This window comes from Coturnix japonica, chromosome 26, assembly GCF_054131305.1.
Source record: "Coturnix japonica strain WE chromosome 26, WE-NBRP24, whole genome shotgun sequence".
Taxonomy (NCBI): Eukaryota; Metazoa; Chordata; class Aves; order Galliformes; family Phasianidae; genus Coturnix; species Coturnix japonica.
The window spans coordinates 6,142,119-6,159,802 of NC_140688.1; the positions used below are offsets into that span (position 1 = coordinate 6,142,119).

A 17,684-nucleotide genomic window follows, 5' to 3' on the forward strand; every position below is an offset into this window, starting at 1 on the left:
AGCTCGGACGAGCCGGGGGTCCTCAGCCTCTCCTACAGGATGAACCTCGTAGCCCTTACCAGCTTTGTCGCCTCCTTGCGATGCTTTCAAGGACCTTTTTGTAGGGTGGAGTGCCCCAAAATGCACTTTGCTCCCTGAGCTGGCTCACTGAGCCCAGGCAGCTGCTCAGGTACATCCCAGAGCCACGGGGACATCCCTGCAGTCCCTGAGGACCCTGTTCCCATGTGCTCACTTCCTCACAGCACCCACGGCACAGAAGGACAGGATGCACATCAGGACGGGCGGCTCCCAGCTCTGTTCTTCCCCATAACAGTCAGCACTGCTTTGTCTCTTCCTTTCAGTAACGCTTTATTTGTGAAGACAAAGAGGCGAGGAACAAACACATCCATCGGGAAACAATTCAAACCAACGTACATCATGAGAGCGAAATAAGTTACACTATTTACAGGAACACATCGAGGGATCAAATATTTGTACACACCTTGACAAACCCAGAGCGCAGTGCTGGGCTGCACCACCCAGCAGAGAAAAAAAGCCTTCACCAACAGGAGTTGGGCTCTGTACAACAGCTCTGAGCAAGAAAAGGCACCTGCTGCTGTGTGGGATGGGCTGATGGAGCAGGCAGTGCAGCACTGCAGAGCAGGGAGCAGAGTGCAGGGTGGTGGTGGGATGCAGAGCAGTGAGCAGCTAAAGGGGCAGAGCTGCTCCACTGGGAATGGGGACAAAGGCCCGGGGTGGCAGGAAGGTGAAGGGCAACGCTTTGCTGGAAAGGCCTGGGGGGGGAGTGGGACTGTGCTGGGATCCCTCACAGTTGGGGTGGGAGCAGCACGGGGAGAGAGGGGCAGCTGGTGGGAGCCCTGGGGAGGGTGATGCTGCCTGCAGGATGGAGCAAAGCAGGGGTGAGCACGCTGCAAGGCAAGGGGACAAGTGACAGGTGCTCTGTGGGATCGTACCTGGAGCCCATCCAGTGTGGGATGGGAGGGCATCCCTGGGAGCAGACTGCCCAGGCAGGGAGCCCAAAGCAGCTGTGCTTTTGGAGGCGCTGGGGAGGAACAACGCATCCTTGTGCTTCTCGCAGCTGGCCAGGCTGGGGACAGCCCTACAGCCTTGTCTTTTGTGCCGGGAGAGCTGCAGCTCCCTGGAGGGGCTCACAGTGGTTGGTTTGGGGGCCCAAACATTTGGACTTCTGGGTCAACTCCAGCCCTTGTGTGCAAAGCTCAGCTCCAGGCAGTGCAGTGCCCTTAGCAGAGCATGAAGCTGGCTCCTGTGTGCTGGGAGGAGGAGATCCAGGAGCAAGAGGCAGAAGCCAGGAAGAAGAAGTCCCCCAGCTCTCAGCAAAGGAAGGAGCTCCCTCCCTGGACAGCAGTTATTATCTCCATGCTTGACACCACCAAAGGCACCGAGGGAGAAGCAAAATTAGGTGCACAGAGGCTCAGAGACCACAAGAAAGCAGTGCAAGTCCTGAGCCCTAAAGGAGCACCCAGCACAGTGCGAAAGGACGGAGCCCATCTGCAGCCCAGCCCTGAACCTTCACCCTCTGTGGCCAAAGCCCTCAGCCCCAGCACGGGGCCTGCAGGCACCGTGCTCTGGGGCATGGAACAGATGGCAAAACAGGCAAGTGCAGCCCCAGGGCCTCCTGCTGCCTGCCCACAGGCAGAGGCAGGGCAGCAAGGGAAGGATCTGAAGAAGCAGAGGCCAAGAAGCCACGCTCACTGGACTGCAGCTGAGTTGGGACTTTGTGCTTTAGCATTTGGGGGACCTGCCCCCCCAACCTGACAGCATGGCTCAGAGCTGCCCCCCCACAGCTCCCCTGTGATGGGGAGCAGGGCAGAGCTCTGTGCCAGCTTCCTGGGGCTGTCCTCATCATGTTCAGTGCCTGGGACAGGATCTAGATTGAACTGCATTTTGGGGACAACAACTCTTAACAGCATTACGAGATTCAGTTTAACTCAGATTGCCTCGACCTCAGGCAGAGGCTGTTACAACACCAGAAACCCTTGAGCTCCCCAGCCCACCCCCAAAATGAAATCAATGACAACAGCACCCAGCTTGAACCGTGAGGTAGCTACACCAAATCAACACACACCCTCCATCTCCCCAGATCAACACCCCCCCACTCTTCCACATGGGAGATACCGACCCACACAGGTACTGAGACACCAGTACCTATGGTACACCCAGCTACAGCCACACGAACGCAGACATACACATCCCAATGGAAAAGAACAGGCTGAGAGGGCAGCATTGCCCCCACCTCCCAGTGCTGTGCGTCACAGGGCAACCATGGGGCCTGTGATCCATCCTGCCCAGCCCCACAGCACAGGGCTCAGCTGTGACCCAGGAGCAGCCACCATCCTGTCCATGGCAGGGTGACCCTGCGCATGCTTACATCCAACTAATTGGGACCTGAAAATATAACCATGCATCATTTTAGAGGAAAGTGCACGCTAATAGAACTAAATTTGATAGTTTATTCTGTTTTCCAAGCAGGTGTTCCACTTGGGCTCTATATCATGCACTGGCCATGCGGATGTGGTGTACAACTGGAAGAAATCCTTCAGACCCGGAATGCAGGAGAGAATCTGTGATGGGTGAGAGAGGAAATGTGCACCTTGAAGCAGGGAAGGCCCTGCTGGCACAGCCTGTCGCAACCACCACCAACACGGTTTGCTGTTTCTCAAGGGTCAGTAAGTAATAATGCCCCTAGTGATACTCTAGTACATTTGTCCTCTAAAATTGGTTCTATTTGACATGCTATTCCATTAAATTGCGCGATCATTAATCAATTATTAGCCCGGATAACTCAGTCAGTAGAGCATGGTTATGAGCATCTTAAAAGCATTTATTGCACAAATTTTAGTGGTCATTAAAAAATCAATGTATCAGAGTATATGAAAATTGAAGACTTTTCCAAATCAGGTACAGATTAACACAATGGGACCCTCACAGATTTATTTTCAGGTTGCAGAAACTTAGGTTGCAGTACAGACATATTTGTTCTTTTTAGTGGGTTTAACAGTAATGTTGTTATGTTGTATTTGACTTGTCTCTTTTTTCACTTTTAGAGTATTGTCAATCAAGGCCTTGATTGAGTTATCATAGTTATGTTATTAATATAAGTAGTGTTGTTATTCTATAGGCAGTATCTTGAAATTGTTGTAATACAAGAAGAATTTTATGGAGCAGCAGCCATGGATCAAGATAAGGAGTTCACAGAGCAGCAGCTACGGAGCAGGATAAAACTACATGAGAACTAATTGAACAAATGAACTGAATTGCTTGTTAAATATGGTTAGTCGGTCGGTAAACTGAGCCTTTTCAGCCTAAAAGAAAACGAGGGAAATGTAGAGAGTGTTTTTTACAGCTAGTTAGCTGAGAAGGGTCGTAAACACGGTGCAGTTAATCAAGCAGCCATAACACCTGCAAGGACAGTGAGAACAACAGGATGCCCTGGGATGGTGAGAAACTAGCCATGGTTCTGGGAACTCAGCAAGGGAGTAGCTTTCAGGATGATAACAAGAAGCTGCAAAGATACTTGGGGATGGTATGTAATTGGGAACCAATGATGAGCTCCACTTTTGCAATATGTATGAGCTAATTATCCGTATTATAAATGTACACGCAGCCAAGGAATAAACGAGATTAGCTGATCATATGTCAATGACAGGTGTGATCGTTTGCTTTTCTCCCGCCGTTCTGCAACAGGTGCTGTTCTTTAGAAAGCTCTGTCTGATTATGCACATCTCTCTGCATAGAGTTGGGCTTCTTTTGACAGAGGGCCCTATTACAATCTTGAAAAAAAACACAGAACATGATAACTGGAAAACTCACGTTGTAAAGCTAGATAACACCAATTTTTAACAAAGCTTGCAGCTGCACTTCCCCACAGAGAGCATGGCAAAGCTTTGATGACAGGGCTTAACAGACTTAGGAAAACTCACTGCAAGAGACTGAATGTGTCTCACTTTGTCCATTCTTCATAGGTGCCCTGCCCGCAGCAGGAGCAGAGCAAGAGGAAGACTGAATCTCCCCAGTACTCTGAGGTACTTTCTCTGAAGGATGTGCAGGGACCCCTGTTGGCTTGCTTACTTCTTGGCTTGCTTACTTCTAGGCTTGTCACCTCTGGACCCACCTCCCTCTGCTGCTGCCTCTGCCTTATGCTTCTGAACAATGAGACCTTGAAATACTTAAGCTCTAGGCCAGCTGTTCAAGGTACATAATGCTGCTAGCAGGCCTGGGTGCTTTTCACAAGCTGGAGAGGCAAAGCACTGTGTTAGAAACAGCCTTCTAGTGGATACACAGAAACACTTTGCTCCCCCTGCAGGTTTCTGCACGGAAGCTGACATGAACCTAACAGTGGATGAGCAATGGGTATTTCTGAATTCTCCCCATCCCTGATTCTAGGAGGAGCCCAAGCTCCTGCCTTCAATGCCCAACTGTGAATTGGCCCTTTTGCTAAGCTTGTGCCACATGAAAGACTGCAGCCATATTGGGGATGTTTAATGTAAACAGGCACCAAATTACACGACAACACAAGCCATATACTCACATCAAAGCTCTGGACTCTGAGGTTTCTCCATGTCCGTCCTAAGTTTCCACGTAGTTCCCAGAGAGTGGTGCTCAGGTCTTTGCTGTAACAACCCAGAGTGGAGAGCTGATTCCTTCTCTGGGACATTTCTGTAGCTCAGGATGCTTCAGCGTGCACTCAGCTATGACAGTGACTGGGAAGGAATGGGGCTGCTGCATTCCGTGTCTGCTCCTATGAGCAGCTTAAGGTTACAGTGGGGGCATGAGCTCAGGTTGCTGTAGCACACTGAGCATCGTTTCAGCAGGGTAGATTCAGTGATATGAAAGTTGGTTGCCTTGTTTTACTAACCTGTAATTAGGAGGGCTGCCAATCAAGAAGTTGCTTTTTCCATGCTGGGAGAATTGTGTGCATGTTCCTTTCAAAAAGCTATTTTTTGAATTCTAATAGAAGGGAATGCAATGAAGTAACGTGAGTTTTTGAAAGTAGAAGTTGTCAGTTTCCCTCCATAAAGACTGCTCTTTCAGAAGTTGTGCTCTTGTGAATGTCCACAGCAAGGCCTGTCTCTCTTTCAGGCTCAAGGCTGGAAGTGACAGACTGGAAACCACAGCTCAGCAACAAAGCAAAACGAATGAAGCCCCTCAGGACAACCTTCAAGCCTTTGCTTCAGTAAGCTAGTTAAAAACCTCTGTGGGTTTTGCAAGCTCCTGAGACTAGTTAAGTAATTCTGTGAGGAAAATGCATGATGACATTTTCCTGGAGGGCCTAGGAGAGCTGAATTCCCAAGCTGTGCTGACCATAGGCTACTCTGAAAATCCTGCCATTCGTTATTTCCCCACGTTTGTGGTTTTGAGACTTGCCACGATGCTATGGCAAGCCGTAGTTAACACTAGAGAAAGTAAGGGTTTACACTAACATGCTGGTGTAAGTATTTTCAGGTTTAGATCTGCTTTAGTTGTGGTATCGAAGACCTCAGGCTGCACGTTAGACATTCCTCCTGCATTAGAGGTATTTGCCAAGTTTGTAGAACTGCACAGCACTGCATTAAAGTGTCTCACTGTCCTTAACGTGGTTAGAGTTGTTATAAAATAGTATTTTCATCTGAGGCCTATGAGAAGCAAATGATTCATGGATTTGGTCTGGGGAGGTAGGGAGGTGACTGCAGGCCCTGTGCTGTACTGATACTGGCAAGAGTGGCAATAAGGTGTGAACTTCAGGAAGAAACACTGCATATACAAAATAACAAAACTTAATTTTTAGTCTTTATTATTAAAGCATGTAAAAAAGAGACCAAAAAACCCACAAAACTAGTGGGATATGTGATCTTGTTTCTGTGAAACAACCACATGAGGCTGCTTTAATGGCAGTGATTGCCATTCTCAGTGAGAACTCCAGGTTTTGATCACAGTTTTGATGAAATTTTACTCTTCCTGTGCTTCAGCCTTGAAAAACAGTCACTCACAAATGTATTTACTGCCAGAAGCGGTGACACAAGCAAGAAGGAGGATATTTCTCTCTGGTAAAATGAGACTTGTAGAGGTCTGGTAGAGAGACATGATCAAACTTTTAGTTGCAACTCCATATATTCCATTTGAAAATCTGCAAGTCATGTATTTATGTCAACTGAAAATGGAGTCATAAAGAAAGCAAATAAATGATATATTTTTTTTTTCAATCTTGAAACCTATTCTTAATTTTCATTGTTAAAATGGGAAGCATAGCTGCATCTTTTTCATTTAGAGTAAGCCAAAAGGAATTCTTTCAGCATTATCAATAGAAACTAGCTGTTAATCCAGCTGAGGATTAACAGACCATGTGCATGAGATACAGTGTGAGAGCTTCAGACTGGACCAGGAACAAGCAAAACTGTATTTAAGCATACACATTGGCTGCATAGGGAAGCAAGAGTGTAACATCAAAAGCACCACCTCAGCTCCAGCTCTCCAACCTAGACAGAGCTGGAGCTGCTATAGTCTCTACCTGCAACTGCCCAGTTCTCTTCAAAGCCCTGGAGCAAGCAATGCAGAAACATGCTATCTGCCCAGCCAGATTTCCCAGCTTGTAAACACATCAGCTGCAAATCAGGCGTAGTAAATCACCTGTGGATACTGATAGGACAAGGGGAATGGTTTGAAACTAAGGCAGGGGAGGTTTAGGTTAGATATTAGGAGGAAGTTTTTCACACAGAGGGTGGTAACTCACTGAAACAGGTTGCCCAAGGGGGTTGAGGATGCCCCATCCCTGGTGACATTCAAGGCCAGGCTGGATGTGGCTATATCCAGGGGGGTTGAAACTAGATGGTCATTGTGGGCCTTTTCAATCCAGGCCATTCCATTCTATGATTAAAAGATTCTATGACCAGACAACACGCAGCACACAAGCCTTTACTGCCATTGTTACTCTTCAATAAGCAAAATACACACAGTGATTTAATAGGGGAAAAATAAAGACTGCAGAAAGAGAGCTTCAGACTGCCATTTTGTACCTCAGAGCTGCAAGGATTGTGAGCTAAATTATCCAGCCGTATTGTTATGTCAAAGGAAAGGTGAGTCTTTAGCAGACTAACCCAAATGCCAATGCTTACGCAACACTTAAGCCACACGTAAGCCCTTACTTGAAAATCTTACTGTGCTACGTGGATCTAGTACTGGGTAAGAGAAGAGGAATCACCTCATGCAGACAGCAACAGGAATAGCAATTGCTCAATGGTTCTTAGAGAAAGCTCCAGATTATCAAAGAGAACACACTGAGAATATGAGGAACCGTGACAGGAAATACCAATTTCTGAAGAAAAATAAAAATTAAATGGAACTATTTGTTTTTAACAGGAATGAATTAAAAATATTATTCAAAATCACCCATATTAAAGATTTAATAAACAGTATGAACAAAGGTGGAGGGGGGGAGGGGAAGATGGGAAAACTGAAGACAGAAAGCTGACAACTGGTTTAGTAACAGGTTAAAAACGCGTGCTTTGAGATCCCTATTAAATAATACCCACAAGTAGGGCAAGAAATAACCCTGCAGACGGTTATCCCCGTGACTATTCCAAAGGCAACGGCCCCAGGACACACCGTTGCCAACCGCTTTCTGAGGCAGCCGAGCCTACAGACGCGCACACTCCTGCTCTCCGCGGGTGTGTATCCTCTTGATATCGCTTACTATCGCTTCATATCGCTTAGTATCGCTTAATATCGCACGTATAACGCATACGTGGGGCTCCCGGCTCCGGCTGGGAGCCTGAGGCTGCCCTGCAGCCTGTGGGTTGGGCCGCGGCTTCCCTGAGCGTGCGCCGTGTTTCCGCGTCCTGCTCGGGGCTCGGCCCGGCAGAGTTTTAAGACGACATGAAGAAGATACTCAGCTTCGTAAAGAAGAAAAAACGGGATCCGCCGCCCGGCAGCGCCGCCTCGGCGTGCTCCGCCGGTGCGTACGAGATCCGCCGGAAGGAGCTGACCAAGCTGCACCGGGGGGCCGCCGCCGGAGACCTGGCCCTGGTGCAGCAAGGACTGAAGAAGCACGACATCGACGAGCGCGACAAGGTGCAGCGGTAAGGGCGGCGGGCCGGGCCGGGATCCCCGCTGCATGACCTGGGCACAGAGGGCTGCTGTTAACGGGGGCCGCGCGTGGCTGGGACGGCCGGTAGAGGCCGCTCCGATGTGCCCTCCCGGCCTGGATCCCTCGTAGGGCTGCTCGGCATTCCTCCGAGCTGAGAGCTCTGTTGGGGGCTGGTGAGAAAGGGCAGCGATAAGGCTGCTGGCTTCATGAAGGCTTTCTTGCTTGCGAAGCTGATGGTGGTTCCTTTAGGTTGTCATATTCCCCAGTGCTTGGTAACGGCTGCTTTTGGGTGAGGAGGGGCTCCTGCACAAAGTTGTGTTTGTTACAGTTAAATTACTCATTCGAGCTCTTTGCGGTACACTGTGCTAAGTAAATAATAAATACAGTGCTCAGATCAATATTGTCAGGCTTCTATTCGGAGGTGAAGGATCTTGTATACTTATTTGGGAATTTCTCAGTGGGGACAGTCACCCTCGAGTTGTTCCATGTCTGTGACAAGGCATGATGAGTTATTTGACGTTCTGCCTGTTATTTCGTCCTCATCTTCTCTGCCTTGGAGGAAGCTGGTCTTATGGAGGGTACTCATCAGCCTGCCTGTGATGGGAGCTGTTAGGACAAGAGGGAACAGCCTCAGCTTGCACCAGGGGAGGTTCACGTTGGATGCTAGGATAAGCCTCTCCAGAGAGTGGTTGTGCACTGGAATGGGCTGCCCAGGTTGGTGGTAAAGTCACCGTCCCTGGAGGTGTTCAAGAAACATGTAGATGTTGTACTAAGCGACATGGTTTGGTGCACGCTGGTAATGGAATAAGCTTGTTTTTATTTTATTTTGTTTATTTTGGGAGGTAATTGGGATAAAGAAATGCAATTTGCCCTGTTCATGTACCACAGAGTGAAAATATTTATTTAGCTGTCTGTTTCAATTTACACGTTTCACTTTTAGGACACCACTGCATCTTGCTTGTGCAAATGGACGTGAGGATGTCGTTACGTTTCTAGTAGAAAACAAGTGTAAGCTAAATCTTTTTGACAGTGATAACAGATCTCCACTGATGAAGGTAAGTAGAACATACTATGTTGCTGCAAGTAGGAATTATTGATTATGTATTAAATGATGTCTTTCCAGATTCTTTAAGTAAGTCTGTGTAGAAGCATGCATGCTGTAATCAGTGTGGCTTTGGCATGTGCTAGCTAATCTTGGCAGATGCTTTTATATTCCAGGAATGGGAAGTTGTAGTAGTAGTGACACAGTGAAATATGACTGCTGGAAATTTTACCTTTTTTTTTTTTTGTGTGTGTGTGTGTGTTGTTTCCAGGCAGTACAATGCCAGAAAGAAAGATGTGCAGTGATCCTGCTAGAGCATGGTGCTGATCCGAACCTGGCAGATGCTGGTGGCAACACTGCCCTTCACTTGGCTGCTGTAACTCCTAACACATTTCTAGCAGGGATGTTAATTGAGCACAGTGCCCGTATCAATGCTCAGAATAAGGTACATTTCGAGATTCAATAGAGAAGTTCAAAAAGTTGCATTGATATTTTTATTGTAGATTTTTTGTTTGTTTCTTTTGATTTTTAACTTGAATTATTTCTGTTCTTTCAGGACGGATGTACTCCTCTTACTCTTGCTATCTCTGAAAATCACAAAGAAATGGTAGAGCTCCTTCTTAAAAAAGGAGCTGATGTTCACACTCGAGATCCGTGTGAAAGGTGAGGAGATGGTCTAAACTCTGCAGGTCACCTTAGTTGTCTTCAGGTTGGACTGATGGGAGGGATGGGAATGAGCATTGAAGTAGAAAGACACAGAGAAAGAGCTCGTTGAGTGACTGGCGAAAGCAGGTCTCAGCTTGGCAGGTGGCATGCATTATTGCATGTTTTCTGCATTGAGAACTGCAAGAAAACATTGTTTCTGGTAGCCGCTGTGGCAGGAAAATTGCTATTGTGCCAGCAACATTGCTGTTATGCCAGAGAGAGTTTTTCAAATTGATGCCAAGTTTGTATGCAAGTGTTGTTAATATGGAAGCTTTTTTTTCTGTTCATAAAGTGATTTTCTTTGAGATTGAGCAAATGGGAATTAAAATAATTACAATGTCTGACTAAATTGTATGGTTTGTCTTGTATTTTGGATGCTGTAGAACCCCACTTATGACTGCAGCAGCCAGTGGGGAGCTTAAGTTGGTAGAAATACTTCTTCGCTATGGTGCTGAAATTTTCCATAAAGACGTTAATGGATGGACAGCTGAGGACTATGCTATTCTTCATGGAAATGCTAGATAAACTTTTAAATTTATTGCTAGGTTTTTAGTTATCAGTGTTGAGTTTGAACCTTTTTGGTAACAGCACCAAGTTTAACGGTGCTATTTTGAAGATGTGTTCATTGACATCTTCTCACATATACTGTTCATGTGTCTGGTGTTAATTTGAAAGTTGAGAAAAGGGCTTCTGCTCAAAATTCTCTGTAAGATTTCAAGTGTTTGTTTCTAAGCTGATGTCTGCCTGCTATACACTATTAAAATGTGTCTGTAGCCCACAGACGCAGAAGTTCAACTTGAAAAACTGAAATGTTTGTAAATTCTTCTCAAAACAGAACCCTTGTTATTACTGTCTTCTGTTCCACTGACCAGGAACCACCTGTTTTGTTTCAGAGGAGATCTAGCTGTTATTTCTTTTGTTAAATTACTAAGCAGTTTAACTCCTCCTACACATAAGTATTTTACCCATGGGTGTTCATTCATAAGAGTGGTTGTATTTGTAAAAACTGGACTGCAGAGGGTACCGAGCAGAAGTAAATAACTTCATAGATCTGGATGTGCATCTATAAAATAGATGTGTCCATTATATTTGAGTATGTTACGGTTTGCAAAAAGTAGAGTATGTTACACTTACTGAATATGAAAATTGTTTTGGCTATGGTTATGTTTAGGATGGATAGTATAAGGCTCTTATTATCCCATTAAGTGTTTATGTAGCTATGGGATTATTTTTCCCAAATGCATTTCCTTTTTTGCTCTCCGTAGTCTTAGTAAAACACTGGCAGAATATGCAGACCATGAGAACGCAGGGGAAGCTTCTGCAGGTGCTAAAGGAGGCATCCCTGTGCCAGTGACTCCTCACCAGGCAAGAGCTGCTGGCTTTACGTTGGGTGCAGCTGCTTCGAGCAGAGGAGGTAGGATACTTAACTGTGGTAGAGCTAATGGGCAGAATCGTGGTGGCCCCTTCCTTAGGTTGGTTTGCATCTTTTAAATTCACCGTGCTCAGTGTGGACTTCAGTGGAAGCATCAGGTGGACTGTAATAAGAAGTGTTATGAATGTGTTTGCTTGCTGCTAGTTTACACTGCATCTCCACAGGCTGTGGGGACAGTTGTGATTTGTGTGCACTACATCCATCTGCTCATACAGTTGTCACTTTCAGCACATCAAGTTGCCCATTTATTTAAATTGTCCCTTTAGCAAGGGGGAGGAGGGAAGAGAAGAAACAAAATAGGTTAAAGTAGCCTTGTTTTATGGGTGTGCAATTTTTCTTAGAGATGCTCATTTAGATTGTTGTTCAGAAAATCCAATTGCAAAAGCTGTAGTTTCATCCCAAATAGTAGTTTTATCTTCTGTAGCAGCGAAGCAGCAGATAAATTGCAAGAAGATGCATCTTTTGTTGATTACCACTGGATTTCTGTCACTTTGTTTTAATTTTAATAGTTTCACCTGCATAAAGCTCCTTTTTTGGGAGACATAATTTCTCACCTTCAATTACAATTGCTTTTGTTTGTGTTGTGGAGACGTAACAAAAATTGTCTTGGAAAAATAACTTCATAAGCAACAACAGTACATTGTTTGTATATACCGTATCTTTTTGGACATGGTTTGATTTATAATCAAATAATGTTTTTTTCAATTACTTTTATTTAAAAAAGAAAAAAAACAAAACAACTGAGAAAGACTTTGTGATCCAGAAAAACTGTTACATTTTCTCATTGCCTTGTAAATAAAAGAAATACAATCCTTCAATGAATTTGTAAAATCCAGGCAGCGTTTATAAGCTCAAATTGCCCTAAATGAATCTTAGAAAGTTGCTATTTTAGTATGAATGAGATTGCCTTGCAGTTTACGTTTCAAGCCCCAACGTACGAGGTTTTATTTGTTCCTTATTTTTAAGGGTTTTGTGAGAATCATGTGTCAGATGGGCAGCAGACTGTTCAAACACAAGTCATTACTTTTTTATTATAAAGACTGAGAAATATGATCAAAGAATACATGGCATATTTTTTCTTCCTGGACTTATCCCAGATGGAAGTATAGATTTTAGACCCAAGTGATGTTGCCTTTGACTTAGGAGCAGTTACTTTGAACTAGAGAGTGGTTGAAAAAGTTTCTTCGTAGCTTGGTTTTGAAGTTTTGTTTGCTTGTTTTTCAGTGGGGCTCGATACAGTTGGTTTAATCATTGAAATACTTTTTTTTATCCAAATCCACTCAGTTGCTACCTTCCATGCACATAGATAGTTGCTCTGGTACCCCATTGTAAGGACTAACAGGCCTGGGTTAATTTAAAATATGTGATTTGAGGGTTTCTTCTTCCAAGTAGAGGGTACATTTAGACTAGATATCAGGAAGAAATTCTTTACTGTGAGGGGGATGAGACACTGGAACAGGTTGCCCAGAGAGGTTGTAAATGCTCCCTCCCTGCAAGCATTCAAAGCCAAAGGTGCATGGGGCTTTGAGCAACCTGGTCTAGAGGGAGGTGTCCCTGCCTATAGCAGGGAGTTGGATTTAGATGATATTAAAGGTCTGTTCCAACTCAAACCATTCTGTGATTCTCCCTGTGCTCAGTCTCTTAAAGATGACACCAGCATGAGGAGTAGGAGGGAGCAGAGAGAAAGTTCAGTAGCGTAGTAGAAACAATATTGGAATTAATTCTGCAGTCTCTGATTGCATCCACACCCTGAATCATGAGAGTCCTTTTAATATGCCACAGTAACAGTCTTAAAAGTGTCCTTTAGAGAAGCCGGGATGTTGAGAGAGAGACCAGAGAAATACCCACTTTGGAATTCTTTTATTGTCTTTTGCTCTTCTGTTTTATTTTTCTGCTATCTAAAATTTTGACCTTATCCTTTCTGCTACTTTTGTACTTTCTAATTAGAAGAGGAGATTCTGAAGAATGTTGAACAGGTCAGCATTTTTCAACAAGTTTGCTCATGATTATTTGGATGTCAGAACATGAACCCTTTTATTAATCACGTACAGATTGGCTTCCAGAACATATTGAATGACCGATCTCTTAGATTTTAAGTAACAATTTCTTTTTGAGGAAAACAGTAGTTGTGCTATTTCTGTTTCTAGTATGTTTGCAGTGACAGTATGTTTGGCCACTGCAGCACATACTAGTGTATTGTTCAGCGTTTCCCTGAGTCATTTGCAATTGGACTTGATAATCTTTTCCAACCTTAGTGTTTCTATGATTAGAGGAATTGTCTCAGCATTGTAAAACTCTTTACAAAAGTAAATTATCACTTCTGTGTGATTTTTATCTCCTGAGGTCAGATAAAACTTTTCCTGTATTCCCTCTTAAGGAAACAGAGAAAAGCCAGAAGGGATGAGAAATCATCTTGAGGTTCTTTTCAACCCAAGCCATCCTATGATTCTTTTAAACTTTCTCTTAAGTGTATGTTTCTGATAGTAGCTGTTTTTCCACAGCACTGCATGTGTATGTGATAAAATCCATGTAAGTAGGACAATCTTCTGCTCCAGAGAAAAGTAACAGATTTATTGTGAAAGAATTTGATGTCAAGGTAGTGTTCCACAGTTTCTCTTTTGACACACAGATGTACACATGCACACAAATGCATGTCATAGTCACAGCGCATTCTCCCAGTGCTGTAGCTTTGTGTGTGTGCTTTTTGTATTTTCCAAACTTGTGAGATTCCGCATTTATTCTGATGTCATTGTTGTCTGTCCTTTCCATGCCTTTCCCTTAATGGATATAGAAATGCAACGGTGCCCTGAGCAGACTCTGAGAACAGGAGAATCGAGTGAAGGTATTCATTCTGCACAGCAGTATTTTAAATACCACACATGTCTTGTGATACACAAATACTTATTCATCATAGGTGCTTATTATCTTGCAGATCTGTATCTTGATGATTTAAGATCTATGAGTTAGAGTGGATTTGGGGCAGCTTTTGTTTCTTTGCATGTTTTGCATGAGTCCCTTATTACTGAATTCAGCATTTGCTTTTATCACTTGTGATAGTGTTGGTTTTGGGGTTGTTTGTTTTGTAATCTGTTCTCCTCTTGCTCAGAAATGGTGATATAGGCTTCAGTTAAAGTGGAAACGGGTCCCTGGAGACTAGATCTCATTTCTGTGTCAGTGCATCATGGCTGTGGTTTTGGTCTAGCTGAAAGCTATCTCATCAAATTCCTGTCTCGCCTTCTAAAGGATAGCAGGATCATTGGCAGTATTTATATGTTGAAAGCAAAAGTGTAGGTAATTTAATGAGCTGTTTTCCTTACTTCTAGTGGTACTCATTGAAGATGTAACTGAAGTCGTTCGTCCAGAGTTTAACTGTTCCACACAGCAGCAATTTTCTGTTCTGCGTGGAAAGTTAGCAGATAGAGTCATAGTACTGAGTTAGTTATTTAGCTTTACATACAGCAGGATTCCATTAGCATTTAAGAATATTCTGTGTTTTCTGTAGTGGAAAACATCAAAAATCAGATTGTTAGCATTTGAACCATTTAAGATGCCCTCAGATGGGAAGTTTCAGCCTCTAGCTTTTTTCTCCATGAGATTTCTTTGAACATTTATACTGTACTGCATCTCAGAAAGCTGTGTTCAGATCAGGGAATATTCTCGCATACTGTGTTTAGGAAAGGCAAAATTTGTACACTCATTTGTAGGTTGTTAGTAGTAACCCTTCTTTTTGTTATAATATTTAACAATTCAGAAACTTCAGGAATTATGATTTCTATGTGGAGATCAGATATGTCTGTTTTCCCTTCTGTGCTGGGAATCAGAAAGTCCTTCTATTATGTTTTAGTTGTTAAGAGGTGTTAGCGCTTCAAAAATTGTGTTCCTAGACTGCAGTTTTCATTAGAACGGTGACCTGAAGGATTTACTGCAGGGCGCTCTCATCAGGGTTGCTAATGATCTGAAGTAAGAGCGATTGTTGGATATGCTTCAGCACAGAGCTGGCATTCAGAGGGACTTCAATGAGCCAGGGCAATAGACTGGCAGGCATCTTAAGAAATCCATCGGGGGCAAATACCAAGACCCATTTGGGGTGAAAAAGCCCCTTCCTACAAAACATGATGGGACTGCACGGCAGGGGAGCAGCTCTGCTGAGAAAGGACACAGACCTGTCAGAAGGCAAGCTGAGCATGAGGCAGCAGGGTGCTCTGGCAGCTAAGGGCTGCAGCTTGCACTGTGCTAAGAGTAGCAAAGCCAGGAGACTGAGAGAAGCGATTGTCAGCCCCTGTTTAGCACTCACTTGACTGTGCCTTGGCTGTAATTTTGAGTTCCTTCTACGTGAGAGGTCGATGGATCAATAGCAAGCTAATTCTCTAGGGAGCCATCATATTTGTGAAGGAGTATTTGCCCTGTGAGAGAGGGCTGAGAAAGTGGACTTACTCAGCCTGAAGAAGAGGCAGCTTTGAAGGGCCCTAACTGCAGCGTCCAATGCAGATGAGAAGACAAAGCCAGATGCTTCCCTGTGATACTTGACAGGAAGCGAAGATGGCAAGAGGTATAAATGGAAGCAAGATGGTTTCTAGCTGGAGATGAAAAGTGTTGCCATGATAAGGATGGCAAAATAGAGAAGTTGTGAACCTTCTCTTGGAGGTGTTCAAGACTAGACTGAATAAAACCCTGACCAACTTTTCCTGACCTCAAAGCTGAGCTGGCTTTAAGTAGTTGGTTGAGAGACTTCCAGAGATCCCTTTTGACCTGACCTATCCTATAGTCTTAGGTGTGAGTTACTACCTTCACTGAACTGATAAAAACTTGGGGGTGTAGTATAGCATGCCCTGCTAATGCTCCTTTTGTCTCAAGTATATCATTTTTTGATTCACTGTAGAGAAATGCTGGTGATTCTTCTAGCTAGGGATAACCTATAGCTCCTGAGTATGCTTTTTGATTTTCTTTGTATTTATAAATATACTTTATATTTATTTATAATCCATAGCAAGGTACGGCAGCAAAAAATGGTAGATATTGTAGATATGTCTGATTTGTTTTTCAGTATAATTTGAAAAAGCATTTGTTTTGTAAATACTTTCCTTCATGCTGTTCTTATTGAATTGGCCACTTCAGCTTCTGTACTCTTATGAGCTGTTTTCATGTTAAATGTCTGTATTGGTTAATTTTTAGTATGCAAAATCTAATCTCAACATGTCGATTTATATTTGAACAGCAATGGATGACTTTTTCGAAGGATACTCAACAAGGTGAGTCTTATAAAAATACCAAATGCTTATTTGAGGAATTATTTGAGAGGACCAGTACTTACTTTTCGTTGTTTTTGAAGTTCTGAAAAAGAGGGCAGTAATGGCACCTGGAATAATTCTGAGGAAGAAGAACTGGATTTTACAGCCAAGGTATGGTGCCTTTATGGGAAAATAGTTGTGTAAAATAAGTGATTTGAAGGCAATTTCCTATGAGATAGAAGGAAACTTTTTTTTCCAGCCAATTCTTTGGTTTTTTTTTTGTTTTTTTTTTTTTTCCTCCTTAAGAAGAGTCTCTCATCTGCCAACCTTTCTTCTGCTGTAAGTTTTTCCTAAAAATTGTTGCTTTGGCAGAACATGCAGTAGATTTGTGGTTTGAGGCAAAAGAGTAGATATTAAGATAAACTACCACATTGTATTAGTTGTTCATTGAGTGAGATTTGCCAACCCTAGGAATTGATAAGTTAATAAATAACCTGTTCTGTTCTCTTTCAAACTTCACAATTGTTTCCCCTAATTTACATGATAGGATGATTAATGAAAAAGAACACGATAATGAAAAAGAACATTTATTTATCAAAATCTAGTGAAATTGTTCATCACCTGGTTCTCTTTCCTTCCTCACTAGGTTCCTCAAGTGTTCGATACTTGAGTTGCTCAAATAATTATTTTTTCTTTCTTTTTTCCTTCTGTGGGATGACATTCCGTGCTTGTATATAATCTCACGCTGCATGACTGTCTTCATTTTTTGAATATTTGGACTTTTCTCTTTATAAGCTCCATGTGCTTATCCTGCTGTTTTTATGAATGTTCCAAAGGATTACCAGTTTTTTCAATGGCGTCTGGAGTATTTAGTCTGTTGCACTGGGATTCTGCAGTGATTAGGAACTTTAGTTTGTTAGTTCAGCACACTCTGTAATGCTGGAGATGTAAGCATGTGTACTTTAAAATTTTTTCTATTTTCTTACATTGATTTTAGGGGAAGTGATTGAAATTTCTAGCATTATTTTGAAATTTACAGATATTTCACTAAGTGGAGTTATATTAACTAATTTATTCTTCAAGCTTCAGGAACTTTAATTGATACTTGAGTTGTGCATACTTACAAGTAAGTAATCGCGAGTGTAGTTGTATTTTACCAATGGATTAAAATACCTTTTTAGAATTGTTACGCATTTA

The 17,684-nt window shown here is 43.3% G+C and overlaps 1 protein-coding gene across 2 annotated transcripts in view; it reads left to right on the plus strand.

The window, feature by feature from the left end:
- Window positions 1-7,455: 7,455 nt before the first annotated feature.
- The window catches only part of LOC107306747 (ankyrin repeat domain-containing protein 26-like), a 50,404-nt gene continuing 40,175 nt past the window's right edge, over window positions 7,456-17,684 (plus strand). Inside the window, exons 1-8 of one of the 2 annotated variants that reach the window (XM_085524195.1) lie at window positions 7,456-8,072; window positions 9,021-9,135; window positions 9,394-9,567; window positions 9,679-9,785; window positions 11,093-11,241; window positions 14,051-14,101; window positions 16,475-16,508; window positions 16,589-16,658. In XM_085524195.1, the coding sequence (XP_085380321.1) occupies window positions 7,870-8,072; window positions 9,021-9,135; window positions 9,394-9,567; window positions 9,679-9,785; window positions 11,093-11,241; window positions 14,051-14,101; window positions 16,475-16,508; window positions 16,589-16,658 (903 nt within the window). In that variant the 5' untranslated portion in view covers window positions 7,456-7,869. Of the gene's footprint in view, window positions 8,073-9,020; window positions 9,136-9,393; window positions 9,568-9,678; window positions 9,786-11,092; window positions 11,242-14,050; window positions 14,102-16,474; window positions 16,509-16,588; window positions 16,659-17,684 lie in introns of those variants that run through there. The other variant, XM_085524196.1, reaches the window with a different exon arrangement.